The sequence below is a fragment of the Aotus nancymaae genome, unplaced genomic scaffold, assembly GCF_030222135.1.
Source record: "Aotus nancymaae isolate 86718 unplaced genomic scaffold, 86718_ANA_hifiasm-v0.15.2.pri h1tg000058l, whole genome shotgun sequence".
NCBI lineage: Eukaryota > Metazoa > Chordata > Mammalia > Primates > Aotidae > Aotus > Aotus nancymaae.
The window spans coordinates 22,822,955-22,845,920 of record NW_026988472.1 but is presented as its reverse complement, the minus strand read 5'-3'; the positions used below and the strand labels follow the sequence as shown (position 1 = coordinate 22,845,920).

The window sequence follows — 22,966 nt, the reverse complement described above, 5'->3', positions numbered from 1 at the left end:
GCTGAGACATGCGAGGGGTGGCAGAACTAGGAAAAGCAGCAGCGCAGCAAGCAGCAGGCCAATCCCTGCACAGTTACTAAGGCATGTGACCATGGTGAGGATGATTCTTAGGACTTGGCTGGAGCTGCCCGCAGTCACCCAGAGACCCGGTCTGTGCCTCTTGGCCTCCCATCCATCACCACAAACCCACAAAGGAGTGACTTGCCTAGACTGCCAGTGACCAAATGGCGACTCCATGGCATCTTAGCAACTCTCCTGCCCCAGGCCTCTGTGGGCAGCAAGAAAGCCACAGCTATCTGTGATTAAAACCCAGGAGGCAGCATGCAACTTTCCCTTATACTCCAGGGAAACAAAAAAAGAAAAGGCCAAGAAGTCCGACGCTGGAAGTAGGAAGTGAGAACTTGCATGTTAGGAAGACAGTCATCATCAGCCACTTTCCTTCCCTCCTGGAGGCACCCCTCCAGCAGGGAAGTTTGTCAAGGAGACGTAGCCACCAGATCATATAGATATTTGCTGACCGGGGTCTTCTCCAAGAACCATCCCTTGGGCGGCCTCCAATCTCCTTAAGGTGGATGGGAGGCACAGTTGCCTGCTCAGGACCAACGAGTGCAGGTCCCTTTAAGGGTGGAGGAAAGGAGGGCAATGACTTTTCTGTAGGGGGAGGAAAAGGCTTGGGTCCATCCTTATCACTAGAAAATGTCTCTTCCTTATTTCCCATAGAAGGGAATGAAAGGGGGAGAGGAGTCTCTCCCTGTTGTTCTGATTCCTGTTTTTCCTTCTCCTTTAAATCTCCTGAATTCCCTTCAGGTAGAGAAGATGGGTGGTCTGATTAGCCACAATTTGGCAGATAAAGAGGGTACAACGCAGAGCGCACTACTGCCCAGGTGGTCAAAATAGTAACATTAGTAAAATGACCTTGCTCAAATCCTGTTTTCAGGCAGCAACCTACCTGCTCCCATAACACTAAATCTAAGGTTCGGTGATCAGGAAACCAAGGACATTCCTGCCGAATTAAGAGCATAAGCATAAAGCTCCAGGCTCTACAGTGCGCTGGATAGCCTTAAGGAGCTGTTGCACAGTTTTAAAAAATACTTTCTGCTCTTTGGTCATTTCTTGACCCGTGATACCCTAACCTCTGATATTTTACATGTGTGTCCCATCCTCCTGATGGGAGTCAGGACTGTCCCTTACCGGGATTCCCTGAAAATTGATGAGCTCTCCTCCTTCACCTGTAACTTCAAGGTGATTACATCAGGGGCATCACTTGCAGAGCTTATAGCTTGCAGTGAATGCCAAGAATGAAGTACTCAGTTCCAGCTGAGCGGGGCTAGTGGGTAGCTCTTCTGAGAGAGTCCGCCCCAGCATCTGCCAAGTATTTATTGAAAGGGCTTGGATTAACTACATTAGATGGCCATTTGAGGTGGGTGTAGAAGCACCTGTGAACTTGTACACACTCAAACCTCATTCTCAGGAGGCTGTTTTCAGCGTTCCTAATCACACCACACACTCCACTCCTTGTCCTGTTTTCAAGGTAAAGGAGTTTCATTCCCATACACAAATAACATACACACAGTGCCTCAGTATTTTTCCATACCCCGACCTCAAATGCCTTGTACGTAAACTCAAATATGTTGCTGTGTGTCCCCCACAAGGTACTATTATTATCCCAATTTTACTGATGAGAAACTGAAGCAGGAAGAGAATAAAGCAACTTTCCTAAGATCACACAGCTACTAAATAGCAGAACCAGACTTTGAACTCAAGCATTCTATTTTCAGAGCGAGTGCTTCTTAAAATCATGCCCCTTGCCAATTATTGGAGGATCAGATTAAGATTTAGGAAATTCTAACACTTGAAAGACATGAACTCCACCATTTGGCAATCTTGTATTTGGCTTTAGTGTAAACACTACGATTATCTGTGGTTAGATATATCGGTTTAAGAAGTCAAAGAATACAATAGTTTGGAACTAAGAAGAGATATATAATCCTATTGTGTATAGGCATAATCTAGGACTTCAGACAAAATGAAGCTTCAAGTACTGGGCAAGCCATGAATTCTAGGATCATACAGATTAGCAGGTATAATTGCAAGACCTTATATGCAGTAACTCTCAGCTGGAGAGTCATCTACTATAAGACATATTACTTGAAAAAGTGAAATCCATTGTGGGTTATGGTGTGGGTCTCATACTGCATTTGTTTTTTGTGTTTTTCTTTCCTAATGTTATTGAAACATTTTTTGAATTGTTTGTGCATCATTTCTCTTGAACCTGAAGATAGGGATTGTCCAAAATGCTCTTTGTTGATGGTTCCCTTGGATAATTTTACTCTTTAGAAACACCACTTTATAGCAATAAGGGAAATGGGGCCAGTTTATTTGTTGATTTCTGAGATACGTACAAGTAGAATAGCAGAAGGCAAAGAAATTATTTGAGGGGATTTCCTATTTATTCTTAGTCAGTTTTTTTTATAAGGCTATGAAATTGTTATTAAGTTATATTTTGTCTTTTACAATAACTTCTTCATAAAAATATTTTGGGATCTAGTTATGAATTACATGACTTATGGGTTCTTTTCAATTTTTTGAACAAATTCCAATCATATAATTATAGGGTATACAGTGTTAATGTGGTATATGTATACAGTGTGGAATAACTAAATCAAGATGATTAACATATTAATCATCCTAAGTATTTATCATTTATTTCTCTTGTATAATTGCAACCTATTATCATTTGAACAACATATCTCAGGTCCCTCAACCTTTAGCCTCTGATAACCACCATTCCACTCTCTGCTTCAATGAGTTCAGCTTTTTTAGGTGCCTTGCACGAGTGAAATAATGATATTATCTTTCTATGCCTGGCTTATTTCACTTAGCATAATGTCCTTCAGGTTCATCCATGTTGTCAAAAATTACTCGATTTCACTGTTTTTTAAGGCTGAGGAGTGTTTCATTTTCTTTATCCATTCATCTGTTGATTGACACTTAGGTTGATTCCATATCTTGGCTATTGTGAATAACGCTGTAATAAACCTAGGAGTGATGATATCTTTTCAATATACTGATTTCATTTACTTTAAATAGATACCCAAATATGGGGTAGGCGGATCATGTGGTAGTTTTATTTTAATGTTTTGATTTTAATTTTATATTTATTATTTTGTTATATTTATTTATTTATTTATTTTGAGACAGAGTCTTGCTCTGTCTCCCAGGCTGGAGTGCAGTGGCTTGATCTGGGCTCACTGCAACCTCTGCCTCCCAGGTTCAAGCAATTCTCCTGCCTCAGCCTCCCAAGTAGCTGGGATTACAGGTGCATACCACCATGCCTGGGTAATTTTTGTGTTTTTAGTAAAGATGGGGTTTCATTATGTCGGCAAGGCTGGTCTAGAACTCCTGACCTTGTGATCCACCCACCTTGGCCTCCCAAAGTGCTGGGATTATAGGCATGAGCCACCATACCTGTCCTGTTGTTATTTTTTAATAATTTCAACTTTTATTTTAGATTTAGGGGTACGTATGCAACATACATGAGTATATTGTGTGATACTGAGGTTTGGAATACAAATGATCCTATCACCCAGATAAAGAGCACAGTACACAACCATTAGTTTTTCAACCCTTGTTCCCTTCCTTCATGCCTCCTTCTATTAATCCTGAGTGCCTTTTGTGGCCATCTTTTTGTTTATGAGTACCCAATAGTTAGGTCCCACAAGAGAGAGGATGCAGTATTTGTTTTTTTTTGTTCCTGTGTTTATTCACTTAAGATAATGGTCCAACTGCATCCATGTTGCTGCAAATGACATGATTTCATTGCTTTTTATGGTTTCATAGTATTCCATGCTGTATATGTACTGTATTTTCTTTATCCAATCCACCATTGATGGAGAACTAGATTGATTCTATGTCTTTGCTATTGTGAATAGTGCTGTGATGCATATACAAGTGCATATGGCTTTTTGGTTGAATGATTTCTTTTCTTTTGGATATATACCCAACAATGGGATTGCTGGGTTGAATGGTAGCTCTGTTGCAAGTTCTTTGAGAAATCTCCAAACTGCTTTCCATAGTAGCTGATCTTACTTGCATTCCCACCAATAGTATTTAAACATTCACTTTTCTCTGCAACCTCACAAGCATCTCTTGTTTTTGCCTTTTTAGTAATAGCCATTCTGACTGGTGTGAGGTGGTATCCCACTGTGAGTTTGATTTGCGTTTCTTTGATGTTTAGTAATGTTGAGCACTTTTTCATATGTTTGTTGGCCAGTTATATCTCTCCTTTTGAAAAGTGTCTGTTTATGTTATTTGCCCACTTATTAATGGGGTTATTTGTTTTTTGCTTTTTGAACTGTTTCAGTTCCTTATAGTTTATGGATATTAGACCTTTGTCAGATGCTTAGTTTGCAGATATTTTCTCCCATTCTATAGGTTGTCTGTTTACTCTGTTAACAGTTTCTTTTGCTGTGCAGAAGCCCTTTAGTTTAATTAGATCCCACTTGTCACTTTTTTCTTTTTGTTGCAATTGATTTTGAGGACTCAGACATAAATTATTTTTCAAGGTCAATGTCCAGAATGGTGTTTCCTAGGTCTTCCTCTAGAATTCTTATAGATTGGGGCTTTATATTTAAATCTTTAATCCATCTTGAGTTAATTTTTATATATGGTAAAAGTTAAGGGTCTAGTTTCAATCGTCTGCAAATGACTAGCCAAGTATCATAGTACCATTTATTGGATACAGAATCCTTTCTCCATTGCTTATTTTTGCTGACTGTGTTGAAGATTAGATGGCAGTAGTTGTGTAGCACTTTTTCTGGATTCTCTATTCTGTTCTGTTGGTCTTTGTGTCTGTTTTTGTACCAGTACCATACAACTTTGGTTCATGTAGCCTTATAGTATAGTTTGAAGTCAGGTAATATGATGCCTCCAGCTTTGTTCTATTTACTCAGGATTCATTTGGTTATTTGGGCTTATTTTGGTTACATATGAATTTTAGAAAAGTTTTTTTTTTATAATTCTGTGAAAAATTGCATTGGCAATTTGGTAGAAATAGCATTGAATCTGTAGATTGCTTTAGGCAGTAAGTCCATTTTAACTATATTGATTCTTCCAATCAGTTAGCATAAAATGTTTTTCCATTTGTTTGTGTCATCTGTGATTTCTTTCAGCAGTGTTTTATAGATCCCCTTACAGAGATCTTTTACCCCCTTGGTCAGATGTATTCTTAGGTATTTTATTTTTTTGTGGCTATTGTAAATAGAATTGTCTTCTTGATTTGGCTCTCAGTATGAACATTATTGGTGTATAGAAATGCTGCCAATTTTTGTACATTGCTTTTGTATCTTCAAACTTTGCTGAAGTCTTTTATCAGTTACAGAAAATCTCTGGGATGCAGCAAAAACATTGTTAAGAGGAAAGTTTATAATGCTAAACATTTACCGCAAAAAGTTAAAAAGATTTAAAATTGCTGGGCACAGTGGCTCATGCCTGTAATCCTAGCACTTTGTGAGGCTGAGGTGGGCAGATCGCCTGAGGTCAGGAGTTCGAGACCAGCCGGGCCAACATGGTGAAACCCTGTCTCTACAAAAATACAAAAAATTAGGCAAGCATGGTGGCACACTCCTGTAGTCTGAGCTAATAGGGAGGCTGAGGCAGGAGAATTTAACCTGTGAGGCAGAGGTTGCAGTAAGATGAGATCGTGCCACTGCACTCCAGCCTGAATGACACAGTGAGACTCTGTCTCAAAAAAAAAAAAAAGAAAGAAAAAGAAAAGAAAAATCTCAAACTAAACTTCACATATTGAGGCACTAGAAAAACCCAAAAGCTAGTGAAAGAAAAGAAATTACTAAAATATGAGCAAAACTAAATGAATTTGAAACTCAAAAACACATGCAAAGAATCAACAAAACCAAAACTTGGTTTTTTGAAAAGATAAACAAGATTGATAGACTACTGGCTAGAATAACAAAGAAAAAAAGGAAGAACATGCAAATAAGCACAATCAGAATTACTAAAGGTGACATTACAACTGATCCCCAGAAATACAAAGGATCCTAAGAGATGTTTATGAACTCTTCTATGCACAAGAACTAGAAAATTTAGAGAAAGTGGATAAATTCCTGGAAGCACACAACCTCTCAAGATTGAATCAGGAAGAAGTTGAATCTCTGAACAGATCAATATTGATTTCTAAAATTGAATCAGTAACAAAAAAACCTACTAACAAAAGCCATGGACCAAATTAATTCACAGACAAATTGTACCAGATAAACAAAGAAGAGATGTTAACAATTATACTGATTCTGTTCCAAAAAATCAAGGAGAAAGGACTACTCCCTAACTCACTCTTGGAAGCCAACATCACTGTGATACCAAAACTTGGCAGAGACACAATGAAAAAAAAAAAAAAAAAACTGTAGGCCAATATTCCTAATGAACATAGATTTAAAAATCCTCAATAAAATATTAGCAAACTGAATCCAGTAGCACATCAAAATGTTCATTCACCACGATCAAGTAGGCTTCATTCCTGGGATGCAAGGTTGGTTTAACATACACAGAATAATCAACATGATTCACCACATATATGGAATTAAAAACAAAAACCATATGATTATCTCAATAGATGTGATCAAAGCCTTCAATAATATCTGACATCCCTTTATGATAAAAAGAAAAACCTCAACAGAGTCACCAACAAAGTAACATACCTCAAAATAACAAGAGTCATCTATGACAGCCAACATCATACTGAATGGGCATGAGCTTGAACCATTTCCCTTGAGTACTAGAACAAAGCAAGGATGCCCACTCTGACCACTCCTATTCAAAAGAGTATGGGAACTCCTTTTCAGAGCAAGCAGGCAAGAGAAAGAAACAAAAGGCATCCAAATAAGAAAAAAAGAATTCTTACTTTCTGTCTTCACTGATGATATGATTTTACGCTTAGAAAACCCTAGTTTTATTTTTAATTTTTTGAGGAACCTCCATGATGTTTTCCATATGGCCATACTAATTTACCTTCCTGTCAGAAGTGTGTAAGCGTTCCCTTTTCTCCACATCTTCTCCAACACTTGTTATTCATATTTTTTTTAAGTCAGTGTAACAGGTGTGAGACAATATCTCATTGGGATTTTAATTTGCACTTCCTTTATGATTAATGACTATGAGCATCAGTCTCTTTTCAGTTCCTAGAAGCCCTTAGATATTATTTCTTTTTAGCTCTTCCCCCAAATCACCAGAAGATAGAAGTAGCCCTTGAAATAGAAAAGAAAACACAATTTATGTTTCAGAGATAATCCAGAAAATGTGGTAAATATTGTCTATTCTTTTCAAGTTGGGTGAATTGTAGGAATAACATTTTCTATAAACGCCACTGGAAAGATCTCTAAGCAACTAACCATAGAGTCATTTGAATCTTACTGGAAATACCACTTATTCTGAGAGAAGTAATTGCAGCACATATAGATGCTATTCCAGGATTCCACTCTAGCATGAAGCTTCCTGCAGCTGCCACATACAAATAGCACAAGCTAGAATGCCAGTCAGGAAGCTTAAGGGGAAGCTAAAGGAAAGCTTGTTCCAGTGCTAACTATTCCATCCCAGAGCCTCTCATTTAGTATAATACATAGAGTCTTACAGAAAATCAAATTCATCCAGTGGAATGTTTTATCTTTCATAATGAGATATGAAATGAGGAAAATATTTCCTTTATGCCTCCATTTACTCATCTGTAAAAAAGGAGATAATGATAATACCTAACCAATAGAGTTGTAACATTTATAAGGTAATAGATTTAATGCATATCAGAGCAGACCTTAGGAACTAGTAAGTCTTCAGTAAATATTAGCTATTATTAATAAATTTAATTAGGATTATGTTAATGTATATTTCTAATTTCATTAATCATATTCACTAACTCTTCTTGTATTTGGCAGTAGAGAGTCAGTTTAAAACTCATCATTTTCAAGATACCACTTTTTCAAATTATGTTTTATTAATAATATTTCATCTTTCTTTGCAGGATGTTTTCCCAGCTTGCTTCAGGATCATTTGACTTTTATATATATACATAGACACACACACACACACACACACACACACACACATATATGTGTATATATACTTATATATGTGTGTGTATATATACATAATATATATATAGCATAGCATGCTTTTCTCTTTGCAGCTTTGAGCTGTGCTGGCAATCACACTGATAAATTTAATAGTATGAAAATGAAGTGTCACCTCCATTTTTGGGCATCCTGCCCATTTATACTGTCAACAGTGTCCAACAAAGTTATAGAAACTTGACTTTAGATTCAAGCTAAGTATTAAAATGAAAGTGGTTATAATAACTCATTCTAGTTGTGTTCCTTGAATTCTTTTTACTTTTGCACACTAGTATAACAATGATGAGATACACTACAGTTCTTATTTTTAAAATAATTTTATTTGTTTCTCATTTTACTGCATGTTTGCTGGTGACAGTGGTGGGTGAGCCTTTTGAATATTTTCAATCTCCAAAGTAGGGGATTCTCATAATTGAAAAATAAAGAAAATTCTTTAATATATTAATATATAAGAGTAAAAGGAATATAGTTAAACTATATATAGACAAATATGGAGTCATTAAAGAATGATTTAATAATATTATATTTTTGTTTAATTCTTGTTTTTAATCAGTTTATATTTGCCTATATATTTATCAACATCATTTTTCTTTATTCTTTTTGAATCTTTAATCTTGCAGGTAGGATGATTTTTATTTTCTGAAATGTTGCAGTATGAATACTTTTTATGACCTATATTTCATTGCAGTAATTTTTTATTTGATTTAATCTCCTGTTAAGCACATCATTGATTTCTTAATTTTATTTATTCAGATTTTTATTTGTGAATGTTCAATTTAGTCAATTTTTATGTAATTTATTGTTCCATAAAAAAATTCTAAATTTGGAACATAGTACATTTAGTTTAAAACCTGTCTTACAACTGTAATACCTGGGATCCCTGAGTGTCTATTTTTATTCCCTATTGTTCCTTTTCATTTGCATTAATCTTGACCGATAGTTGTGTTAATTTTCTCCGTAAAACATTTGTCTCTTTCTTTCCTGGTAACTTCAGGATACGCTAGCTCCATCATATCCATTACTTATGAGGAAACTAAGGAACAGAAAAGTCAAGTAACTTTTATAATGTAATCCAATAAGTGGAATAGCCATATTTTGAGCAGCGGTAGTCTGTTTCTTGCCCAGTAGAATGTATTTTCTTCTGTATGAACTTCCTATCTACCAAACTGGGGAACTGCCATTCAAAATGGCCTTGGATACTTTTTGTCAGTCTAAGCAAATGATATATCTGTGACTCTCATTGCTAACAAACAATTAGACAGTGTGGTATGAGATATTTAGTAAATGATAGACAGCCAGAACAGGTGGTAATTTTTAACTTCATTAAAAGTCAGTATGTAACACAACCTTGTGCAATATTACTAGGAAGTAGAGATTTCAGTATCTCATTTAAAGCACAGAGGAATATATATTATCTGTGGACTTTGTCTTTAAAATGAAAATCCCTGCTTATTAGGCCAATGTGCAGGATGTGCCCTCCTAAGCATTAAAATACAAATACTGAGAAAATGTGTGTAAATTATTTTTATATATACATGTGTGATAAATGTTTGAAATTTATCTTGGAAACTATTATAGGCCTTATTTGCTCCAATTTATATCATGCAAAATTAAGCTCAGTGAGTTTAGATAGCTTGCATACTCATTCAGCTAGTAGGTGATGGGTTTAAAATTCAATCTCTATTCTGCTTCTCCAGATTCAATCTATTCATAATCTAATACTTCAGATTTGACAGTTGCAACATCAATCATGTGTGTTTAAATGAGATACTGGAAATCTATGATATTATTTAACAGCGTTTTTTTTGACTAACAAGTGGTAACTGGGTGAAGCATATTATGGAATTTCTTACTTAGTTGATTTTAATAGAGTTTTATTTAGTCATTGAATTGAACACTTTTTTTCATAATATAACATTTTGAGACTGCTTTTAATTTAAAGTCTCTTTCTCATAGGGATGTATATAAAATGCAACTCTATTCAACAACCTCATCACCTCAAAAGTTTTCCAGACAGAATGATTTTTCCAAATATAATAAAACCATTTATGATGTGCTCCTCCATTTGAGTGGAAAAATGCCACCTGGAATTAGTTCAAGTCAATCTTTACCTGTGGATAATAATGAAAGGGTAATTCAGCTTCACAGGCAACACTCTTCACTTTTGGAGTTTCTCAAGTAAGTAGTTGGATGTGCTCATATAAGCATATAACTCTGGCTTGGATAGTTAGATAAATAGTTGAGTAGATAGACTTTGATATTATTTTTCTTTCTAACCATATATATATATATATATATAGTAATGTATATACATCTCACACGTTTCAGAAAAATATATAATGCTTAATAGTCAGTAAGCATTTTATGATGTATTTGATTTTTAATCTAAGGCAATCATTTTTATACTTTATCATGCATCAAAATCACTGAAAGTGCCTGTTAAAACAACAGTTTGCTGACCCTTACCTGTTGAGTTTACAGTTAATTTTCATTTATAACAAGTTGTAAGGTGATGCTGATATTTCTGATCCATTATCTCATTTTGAAAATCTTGATCTACAGCAAATATATAAATCCACTGAGCTAAAAAAAGGATGAAACCAATAAGCTTTATTTCTCAGATTATTATTAGTATCATCTCAATTTATGGATACTATGAACTTTTAGTCTGCATATGTAAAGTCTTAATATTAAAATAGTAGGCAGGCAAAAGGAATTTTAAATGGTTGATACAAAAGGGGAAAAATACTTGTCATCATAATATCTGTGTTCCTCTGCAAATATTAAGTGGCAAGTGGCCAAGAAATGGAAAAACAACGTACATTTACATTCTGAGAAGAGTGCTGGTGAATTCACATTGCTTCTTTGCCCTGCACTTGCAGCATCCTTGTACACTGAAATATCCCACATCCGTAGGCAGTAATTTATTTAGCATTGAGTTGAACATGTTATTACTCCATCTTCCATGCTCCTATACAATTAAAATGGCATTTGTTACTTGTAATTATGTAGTATGATTAATATATTTTTGAATACATGATTGTGATTTTCTCTTTTGCATCTTTGTTTATGGAATCCGCTTCATTGTTTCTCAGAGGTATTCATCTATCCTAGCAGGCATAGAGATGAAGGGCAAGAAGAGGACTCTTACAGCAGGAATATAAATTAAAGATTTGATATTCAGTTCTAAAATTTCCAGATCAGGATTTTTGAGTCCCTAGCAATGCTATGTATTAAAACTTTGACATGTTACCTAAAATATTTTCTTTCATTTCTTAGGCTCTCAATATCATGGTAATGAGGCAAAACTGGCTTGGTTCCTTGAGGATTGCTAGGTAGCTAGAAGTTTCTAAATCACTTCAGGTGATTGAATCAAGATCCAGGCAACTTGTCATGGCAGTTTCTGTGTTGGGATGTTAGAGGGACCCCACTGAAGAGGGAGAAGAGTGGCAGTTGGCTGGCCCTGATGCCACAACAGGAATGACAAATATATGAGGACTAGAGAGTGGCTGAGTCAGTTATAGGAGATCTCTTGGTCCTTGATGGGCCTAAGGGCAGAGACAGAAGATCCTCATCTCAGACATCAGTAGCATATGCCTACATGACAAAGACATTTCAGGCCAAGAGGAGGCACAGCCTAAAAAGAACAAGTACCCAGAAATGCAGTCACCAACCTTCATGTACAAATATAGGAGTCCCTCTCCCTATCTCATATAAGCCCAAATCCAGCATGGATGATCCTAGTTCTGAGAGTTCTTATACAATTTGAGGGACCCTCTTATATAAAATATCAAATGAAAAATATAAATATTAGATTTATGGCTTTATAAGGTAACCATGAAAGTAAAGAAACTTGAAGTTAAAATGGTATTTATTTGACAATGAGTCTATGTTTTCCCAGGTGCCATATGGCATGGATTGGCGGGGGTGAAATTTTGACTGTTAATCACAAATAACAGAATTACTGTGAAGAGACTCTGAGTAGAAGACCTAAAGATTCATGGAAATGCAGTTTTGCATTTTCTCTATATCCTTCTCTACTCAATCTAGGTGGGAAAATGAGAACGGTTATAGCAGTTAAGGAAATAGCACAGCTATGTGGAATTTTGTAAATCACTTTCAGCTCCACTAACTTATCCCTGAGTCAGTGAATCCCGCAAATCCGTGAGCATCTTAAGGGCAGAAACCACATCTCACCTCTTTCATGTGGAATTTCTAACACCAGGATCACTGGCAGTACAGAATGGGGCCAATGTTCATTAAATATTTATTTTAAACATTTTCTTTCACAGAGATTTACCTTTTGAATTTGTGTGGTATAAGGGATAAAACTTGGAAATTGCATCTTAGGACATTTATATAAGAATGAAGAAAATGCTGTGAACTATAAAAATTAGTGGTAAAAGAAAGGGTGAAGAGTTTGCATTCCAGGAAAGAGAGTGTAACAAATGAGAGGGTCAAGTTGGAGCAAACAACATAAATTAATTTTTTCACAGTTCTGGAGGCTGGAAGTCTAAAACCAAGGTATTGTCAGGTTTTGGTTTCTTCTGAGGCTCTATTTTTTGCTGGCAGATAACCTCTTCTTGCTGAGTCCTCACATGGTTTTTCCTCTGTGTACCCATTTCCCTGGTGTCTTTCTGTGTGTTCAAATTTCATCTTCTTATAAAGACGTGAGACAAACTGGATTTCATGCTACTCTAATTATATCATTTTATATTAGTTATCTTTTTAAAGAACCTAACTCCAAATACACTCACATTCTAAGGTACTGAAATTTAGGGTTTCAACATATGAACTTTGTGGAGGGGTATAGTTTAGACCATAGCAATACCATATGTGTTATATTATGAAAAAAATTATGTAATTGGATGTTATATTTTATAATAAATTTTGTATGGATATATTTGCAGTAATATATTTCTTGTCATTTGTGTCTGGTATGGACTGAATCGTGCCCCATCACGAATTCATATGTTGAAATCCTAACCCCCCAATGTGATTTTATTTGGAGATAAAGCTTTTAAGGGTGTTATTAAGGTTAAATGAGGTCATAAAGGTAGGGCCCTAATCCAATCAGATGGATATCCTTTTAAGAAGAGAAAGAGATGCCAGATTTCTCTCTTTCTCTCTGTCTCTGAGCATAGAGAAAATATTATGTGAGTAGACAATGAGCAGATGGCCATCTACAATCCAGGAAAAGAGGCCTCACCTAAAACCAAATTTTTGGCATCTTGATCTTGAACTTACAGCATCCAGATGGTTAAAAGAATAAATGTCTTGTTTGAGCCACTTATCCTGTGGTATTTTGTTATGGCAGCTTGAGCTTACCAATATCATATCTAATATCCTTTGATACAATTTCACTTGTTTGTAATTATTATCATTTTTGTGTTGTCATTAATTTTCATTGAAAATAACATTTTTAAAAATTTATAATTTGGGTAGTGTAAAACAAAAACAGAAGCAGACTATGAACATCTTCTGCCCTACATTGTAACTATAAAGTAGACCATCACAAGAATATAAAACTATTATAACTTATTTTTAAATTCCATTGAGTTTTTAAATAAATAGTTAATTCACCAAAATAAATATACCTAGGAAAAACAACTCACATGCTCTTACATGTAAATTTGGTTCCACTTGTGATTTTCACTTTTATCCTTATAAGTTTTATATCCTAGACCGGGTGCTGTGGCTCAAGCCCAAATCCCAGCCCTTTGGGAGGTCAAGGTGGGTGGATCACCTGTGGTCAGAAGTTCAAGACCAGCCTGCCCAACATGGTGAAACTCTGTCTCTACTGAAAATACAAAAAGTTAGCCAGGCCTGGTGGCAGGCACCTGTAATCCCAACTACTCAGGAGGTTGAGGCAGGACAGTCACTTGAACCCGGGAGGCATAGGTTGCAGTGAGCAGAGATCGCACCACTCTACTCTGGCCTGGGCAACAAGAGTAAAACTCTGTCTCAAAAAAATTAAAAAAAAGAAAAGAAAAAAGAATAATTTTATATCCTTCTCACTTATGCATGACCATTGTGGTATCTTATTTAATGGAATTGCATCTAAGAATAAAAATATTTTGAAGAAACAATCCAAGAAGTAATCTGGGAAGAGTGGACTGAACTGGGTTGAAAGAGCATGGCTTTTGAATCATGCAGATGTAGGCTTATATTCCAGCTCTTTCGTATTCCTGTGACCTTGCACAAGTTACTTCACCTGTTTTACATCTAAGCTCATTATGTAAAATTAAGGGTGATAATTTCCAAACTAAGTTGGTTGTTAGAAGATTTACATCGGGAAAATAACCAGTGGATGCTAGGCTTAATATTGGAGTGGCAGAATAATTCGTACAACAAACCCCCATGATGCAAGTTTACCTATATAACAAAACTGCATATGTACCATTAAACTTAAAATAAAAAGTAAAAAAGAATTAGAAATAATCTAATGTGCATCACATGACATATAGATTATTATTGTTATTGTTAAATGAATTATGATCTAAGGCTTTCACATGCTTAGATATTTCCTTAAACTATTCCTATATAGTAACCACTAGTGACATACTGAAACTGATCCTTGTGGTATCACTATCACTGAAATGGAATATATATTTTAAAAATCCATTCTATGAGTAATAAATGTCTTGTTGACATAAAAATGTCAAAAAGCCAGTATTTATCAATTATATCCTCACATTTGTTAGATAGAATGGAAACTTTATTTAAATTTTAATAGGTTTATAATGGCACATGGCTTTTAATTTTCACAGTTTGTACTTTTGGTCCTCAATAATTGATTCAATAAGGTAAGTGCTCTAATTCAATAAGTCCAAAACCTGAATGCATTTTTTCATAAAGTTTTACTCTTAAAATATAATAAATATTCACTGTGAACAAAAGAAGGAGGCTTACATACTTAAGTCAATCTTGATTGTATGTATGTTATGGAAACCAAACAACTTCGTGATAGCATCATTAAACTCTATGGTACTTGCAATCATTGTGTTATTCTTGTAGAATTCTTTTTGGCACAGCTCCCAGTAGTGTTGACATTGACAGGGGTGTTGTGACATTTTATGATGTGAGGATGCGGGTATGGAAGAATAAGTTTGACATTAAAGTCATGCCATTCAGATTTATCTGCTTTTTATCTGCAAATACATGCCTATCAGGATACGTTGACTGTGATAAAATTACTTAACATTTAGAAAGTGACATTATGGTTAATAAAATTGGGTCATTAATTTGAGATATGTGCATATGTTTCATCATGGAAATATGTGTATTAAAATACAAAATTATCATAAATGTTATCAGCTTCCCCATTTAAATGTGGTAACACAGTAGGTAAGAACTTTTGTACAAGTGAAATATCTACTCTGCAATAAATGAGCAACTTATTTTTAGGGATTAAGCTAGAATTTCATAAGAAACAAATTTTTAGAGATTAAGTTTAGAATTTAATAACTCATTGCATCTAATTATGTTTTGGTAGAATTCAGCAGAAAAGCCATTGTTAGGTCCTGGGCTTTTCTTTACTGGGTGACTCTTTATGACGGCTGAGATCTTGGTATTTGTTATTGGTCTGTTCAGGTTTTGGATTTCTTCCTGATACAGTCTTAGTTGTATGTGTCAGTTTTTGACTTTGTCCATTTCTTCTAGATTTTCCAATTTATTGCCATATAGTTGCTCATAGTAACTACTTGTGATCCTTTGAATTTCTGCAGTATCAGTTGCAATGCCTTCTTTATCATCTCTGATTTTATTTATTATATCTTCTTTCTTTTTGTCTTAGTCTGGCTAAAGGTTTATCAACTTTATCTTGTCAAAAAGGCAACTTTTGTTTTGTTGATTTATTTATTTCAATTTCATGTATTTCTGCTCTGATATTGATTATTTCTTTTCTTCTATTAATTCGGGATTTGATTTGTTCTTACTTTTCTCTTTTCTTAAGATGGAACATTAGGTTATTTGTGTGAAGATTTTCTCCTTTTTGAAGTATGTACTTATAGCTATAAACTTCCCTCTTAGTACTGTTTTCATTATATTTGATAGCTCTTGATATGTTGTGTTTCCAGTATCATTTATCTCAAGAAATTTTTCAATTTCCTTCTTAATTTATTCATTGACCCATTGGTCATTCAGGAACACATTTGAGAATTTTCATATATTTGTATAGTTTCCAAATACCTCTTCTTATTGATTTCTTGTTTTATACCATTGTAGTCATTGAAGATGCTTGATGTAATTTTAAATTTTGAATGTTTTAAGACTTATTTGGTGACATAATATATGGTCTGTCTTTGAGAGTGATCCTGTGCTGAGGAAAACAATATGTATTCTGCACTCATTGAATGAAAACTTTCATAAATATCTATTAGATCCATTTGGTCTATAGTGCAGATGAAGTCTGATGTTTCTTGATTTTGTCTGAAATATCTATCAAATGCTGAAAGTGGGGTTGAACTCTCCAGCTATTATTATCTTTTGGTCTGTCTCACTCTTTACTTCTAATAATATTTGCTCTATATATCTGGTTGTTCCAGTGTTTGGTGCATATACTTTTTTTACAACTGTTATATCCTCTTGCTTAATTGACCCTTTTATCATTATATAGTGACCTCCTTTGTCTCCTCTTATACTTTTTGTATTGAAATCTAGTTTTTTTTTTGATACAGGTATAGCTACTCCTGTTCTTTTTTATTCCCGTTTGAATGAGATATCTTTTTTCATCCCTTTATTTTCAGTCTATGTGCATCTTTACAGGTGAAGTGTGTTTCTTCTAGGCAACAGATCATAGGATCTTTTGTCATTCATTCAACTACTCTATGTATTTTGATTAAATAGTTCAGTCCATTTACATTCAATGCTATTATTGATAAGTAAGGACTTACTTATGCCTTTTTAAAATTTGTTTTCTTATTGTCTTCTTTCTTTTCTTTCTGTTTAACTTTAGTGAAGGTGATTTTCTCTGGTAATATGGTTTTGTTTCTTGCTTTTTATTTTTTGTGTATCTGTCATATGTTGTGTGGTTTGTGGTTACCATGAGGCTTGCAAATAGTATCTTATAACCCATTATTTTTAGCTGATAACATCTTAACACAGTTTGTATAAACAAGCAAACAAGAAAGAAACAAGAAAAATTTAAAAAAACTAATAAAAGACACTACACCTTAACTTCATCCCCTCGCTTTATAACTTTTGTCATTTCTACTTATATCTTACTGTAGTGTCTGTGGCTTTGTATTTATTATTTTTGATTGGTTGATTATTTAGTCTTTCTGTTTAACTTAAGAGTAGTTTACGCACCACAGTTACAATGTTGTAATAAACTGTGGCTGTTTCATGTACTTACTATTACCTGTGAGTTTTATGAGTTTTGTACCTTAAAGTGATTACTTATGGTTTCTTTCTGTTTGAAGTATTCCAGTTAGCATGTCTTGTGTTGATGAAATCTCTCAACGACTGTTAGGGGTCTAGTAAACTCTTTATTACTTTTTCACTAGACACTTTATTTTTTTTTTTTTTTCACTTCAGCACTTTAAATATGCCATACCACTCTCCTGGCCTGTAATGTTTGCACTAAAAAGTCTACTGCCATATATATCAGAGCCCCATTATATGTTATTTGTTTCTTTTCTCTTTCTGCTTTCAGGATCATTTAAAAAAATTTTTTTTTATGTTTTGGAGATTACTTATTTAATGCCTTGAGGTACGCTTCATTGGGAGTTTGATTATTAAATGCCTTGAGGTAGTCTTCTGTGGGTTAAGTCTGCTTGGTGTTCTAAAACTCATTTGGATATTGGATATTTGTATATTGACTTGGAATATTGATATATTTCTCTAGCTTTGGGAAGTTCTCTGCTATTATCTTTTGAATAAACTCTCTTCCCTCATCTCTTTCTCTACCTCCTTGTAAGGCCAGTACCTCTTAGGTTTGCCCTTTTGAGGCTATCCTCTAGATCGTGTAGGTGTGCTTCATTGTTTTTATTCTTTCTTTTGTTGTATCCTCTATCTATTTTTAAATAGCCTGTCTTTAAGCTCACTCTGCTTAATCAATTCTGCTATTAAAAGATTGATCCATTCTTTAGTATGCCAATTGCATTTTTCAACTCCAGAATTTCTAGTTGATTCTTTTAAATTATTTTAATCTCTTTGTTAAACTTATGTAATAGAATTCTGAATGCCTTCTCCATGTTATATTGAATTTCTCTGAGTTTCTTCAACACAACTATTTTGAATTCTCTCTCTGAAAGATCACATATCTCTGTTTTTCCAGGAATGGTCCTTGGTGCCTTATTTAGTTTATTTGGTGAGGTCATGTTTTCCTGGATCATCTTGATTCTTGGAAATGTATATCTGTATCTGGGGACTGAAGAGTTACAATCAGCAGTTGGCAAAGCCAACCAGGCCTGTATCTTTTCTTTATGGTGTAGAGTTCCCTCAGACCCCAGATGGGTCTAGAGGCGCTGTTCAAGCCCAGGGACTAGAGTTAAAAAAAAAAAAAGCTAGAATTCCACCTGGTGTTATATTGTACTGTGGCTGAGATGGCACTCAAACCATAAGATGCTTTCTTTTCACTCTTCCATCCCCTTTACGAAGGCAGAGAAGCTTCATCCAGTGGCCACTGCCACCTCTGGCTAATTTATATAACTTTTAAATTTGAAAAATAAAATATAGCAAATATAAAAATATGACTATTGAAATATTTAATTGATAGTCAATGCAAATCATATATAGATCATGTATCTTACCATAATTTGAGGTTTTCTTTTTTTAATTTTAGTGCTCAAGGAGGATGTATTTCACATATACTGCCAGAATTTTTGCTTGAACCAGAAGACTATAAAAGGTGGATTGAAATTACGGTAAGAAAACATAATTTCTTGGAACAAACCACACATTTATTATTGTATGTACTGGTATTTGGCCTATGTTAGAATATTCTATTTCACAGTCCTTGAGTTTTATATACAAAATATTACAAGGTTCATGATTTTTGGACAACCTGTATGTTTTGGACATTTGTCTAAAAATTTCTGTGGTGTTCCTATGCGAAAATGATTACATGGCTTTCTTAAATATATAAATAATTGCTGCTTTGGAAAATTTATAAATGAAGACAAAGGTAGGGTTATGGAAATTTTATTCTTAAACTTTTAGAATATATATTTTCCAAATACTGGTTTTATTTCACCACCATGTGCCACTTATCTTCTTCGTTTTCAGAAGGAAATAGAAATGAAGCAAGAAATACATAGTTTTGTCATAATATATAGTTCACTTTGTAGAAACCTATTGAGAGGGGAGTGGTCTTGGAGGAATCTGCAGACTTTGAGGCAACTATGGTTGTAAGACTCTCACTATGCTTGCCATGTGACATGAGTAGAGAATCAACTGCCTGCCTGTTCTTTGGCACTATGCTGAGGTCCTGTTGCCTTACCCAAAGGGTGTGACTCTTTCTTGGCTCAGCAATCGGAAGAACTTTATATGTTGTTTGGTCACTTCTTCTACAGAGTGATCTAGTAAGTGCATTGAGTGAATAAATCTGTGACCTAAATACGAGCCTGTGTGCTCCATAAAGTTTCCTGTGTTGATATTTTCTATTATTGGCACATGGAGAGTTAGAGCTCTTGATTAAAGTAAGGAAAAGGCATGCACATATTTTGTAAAAAAAAAAAAAAAAAAAAAAAAAAATTCATATTCTAAACTTGCCTTAAATTTTAATTAATGTTGTACTATTTTATTTCTTAAAGTCTTCCACTCATACCATGCCTGAGAGTTCCTGTACACCTCAGGAAAAATGTTCTGTTGTCATAGAAATGTCTAAATTTGAAGACTGGAATAAACGGGCATGGACAGATGTATTTCTACAGATATACAAGGTAACATTGCCACTATTGTTTGCTGCTTTTCTGTTGATTAATATAAATTATATATTAAGTAAAGTATAGATAATGCTGCTATGAAAGACTCAAAAACACAGTGCCTTAAATAAGATGTTTTTTTTTCTTGCTTTCTCATGGAACTGCTGAGATGTGAGTGGGTCAAAGCTTGTGGAGTATCTCTTCCCTCCTCAGTACTAGGTTTTCATCTTTGGGTCTGCTTTCTCTGAAGAAGGAGGAGCAGATAAAGGATTACTGGAGGCAACGATTTACCTTTTAAGGATGTGACCTGAAAAATATGTCTTTTACATTTCAAATTCCATTAGGCAGAATTCAGACAGATAGTCACATCTAGCTGTAAGAGAAGTTGAGAAATATACTCTCTAGAATGAGTAGCTACAGTAATATTCTAGTACTAAAAGGGAGAATTAAAGAATGAGTACTGGTGAAAATTATTGTCTCCACATCTAATACACAGTAGTTTCTTGCTATAAAATGGTATTCATTAGGATTCATACAGCTGTGGGCAAAAGCAAGTTTTTATGAGATTCTCGAACTTACTTCCTGCCAAATTGCATTTGTGGGCAGCTTAACATAGCATAAATTATACTTCTATACTCTATACCCTTATTGCATAAACGAGGCCTGGTTTCAGTCCATGAATCATTCCCTAGGTTCCCAAATATAGCACTACAGATCTTTTCTACTAGGACCAATGGAGGCTTTTGTTTTGTCTTCACACTTTGCAACCCAAGACAGGTGAGCTATAGAACTGAGAGTTAGAACAAGGGAGGAATTAAATAGAATCAGGAATTACTGACTCAAAGGCAAGGGCAAAATTAAGAGCTGAATAATGAGTAGTATGTGTAAGACTCTGTAAATAAATTTTTTAATGTTAAATCCTCACAACCGAAACCCTCAATTTAGCCATGAAGAAACTGAGGCTCCAGAGTAGCTGGGACTACAGATGTGCACCATCAAACCCTGCTAATTTTTGTATTTTTGGTAGAGAGAGGGTTTTGCCATGTTTCCTAGGCTGGTCTTGAACTCCTGAGCTCAAATGATCTGCCCACTTTGGCCTCCCAAAGTGCTGGGATTACAAGCATGAGCCACCACGCCTGGCCAAGTTTTTATTTTAAATTGTGGCACAATTCCATCAAACATTTTTATACTTTTAATCAGAGAGCAGTGGTCTTCTGGTTAGGCATATTTTCCCCAAACCAGTTCAAAATCCCTCTATAACATCATATAATTGGAATATTTGTTACTAAAGGCAGGACATGAAATCTACAGAGCCATTATTCAGAATTGCATTTGTATTACCAAGGTATCTAGCACAGTGGTGACCATAGAACTCATCGAGGCCTGTTTCTCTTCCAAATAGTGCACAGATGCTTGATTTTTTTTTTTCTTTTTAGTTTTTTCATACTTTTTCCCCATTATTTTTGTAAACAACTATTACCTCTCTTCCCTTCAATTGCTATTATCAACGTGCCTGGTTACAGTAGTTCTTTTTCCTATTATTTGCAATCTTTTGGGGCATAAGAAACTAGATATCCACACTTATTAAAATTTTCTATACATACAAGCAAATAAGTTCTGATTTAAAGTGCACAGCAGGTTTTTATCAATTCAGTAGAAGAAAGGTAACATAGATTTTCAGATGCCAAGGATTATAGCTCAAAGTGTTAACATATGCAAGAAATATGTTCTTGAATTATGTGCTTGCTGGCTAGCTTTCATGAGATTTTTTGCCATTGTCGAGATTTGAACAGGTAAGTTGTTACTGTGTGTGCTCTCGGTTTTATCTTTATTGTAACACAATAAGAATTCACATTAGATATGATATTCTAAAATCCATTTTACTCAGCCATAATCGAAGATGCCAATATCCTTTAAAATCCTCCAAGAAAATTTCCCTCTGTTAGGCACAAAGGCTGTGGGAAAATTCATTTCATTGATGACTGGTTGTTAATGCTGGAAATATGCTCTTTTGCACTGTTAGTCATATAGGGCCTACTCTACTTCACCGGAAGCATGGTCTTAGGTTTGGTTTGATAATCAAAATTGTGAAATACAGTAGATTTCACATAGCAACATGTTAGCTTAGTTTTAAGGAAGTACAAAAGATAGGTATAACACAGAATGTACAGCAATAGCCAAATCATAGCTTTCAGTGTCCCACTCACTCCACGCTTATGTCAGAAGTGGTTACAATAGTGGAATACGGTGGGCAAGGACCATTTCAATACAGGACAACCTTCAAGTCTAAGAAATCTTTTCATTTTTCTAGTCATGCAGCACCCTCAAAGTAATAAGTAATTTCTCATTATGCAATATAAAATACTGACAATGAGGTATGAGTGCTTAATCTGGTACACTATCCGGATTCTCAATGAACTTGGATGTCTTATAAATTTATTGCTATACATATCTTTAGTTAAGGGGGTTTAAAGAAACTCCAAATAAGTGTTAAACCATCAGGCATCTCTTTAGCTAAAGGTAAGATCATACATAAACTGGCAATTGGTTCTTTACTTTGGGTCCATATAAACCTAGTCAAGATGATTCTTCAGAACAAGTCCAAATAAATATCTCATTAGTCTCAAAAACCCAGAGATTTTTATGGATGCAAAAAAATGAAAATTATATTTTCTGTGCCAATGGGTTAAAATAATACATAATTTAAAAAGTTGTCATTGATAAAAAATAAGCCAAATATAATAGCAAAGTTTATGTGAAACTGAAACTGCAATGATAGGGGTGGGATATCACTCAATGTATGCAAATATATACTATTAGTAGTAGTTTTGTCATTGTTGTTTTGAAGTCTTTTAAATGTTCCATAGTGACATAGTGGGATAGCGCAGGACTGTGTTGTTTTGTGGCCAATCTATTGACTTTAAAGGGTGCTATTACATTTCTTGAATTAAACTTTTACCAGTA

General features: G+C 34.7%; 1 protein-coding gene across 1 annotated transcript in view; it reads left to right on the top strand.

Annotated features, from left to right (window-relative positions):
• The window catches only part of CFAP47 (cilia and flagella associated protein 47), a 442,460-nt gene that overhangs the window by 176,095 nt on the left and 243,399 nt on the right, over nucleotides 1–22,966 (top strand). The window contains 3 exon segments of the mRNA XM_021669675.2: nucleotides 10,092–10,313; nucleotides 18,922–19,003; nucleotides 19,892–20,020. Of these exon segments, the coding sequence (XP_021525350.2) occupies nucleotides 10,092–10,313; nucleotides 18,922–19,003; nucleotides 19,892–20,020 (433 nt within the window).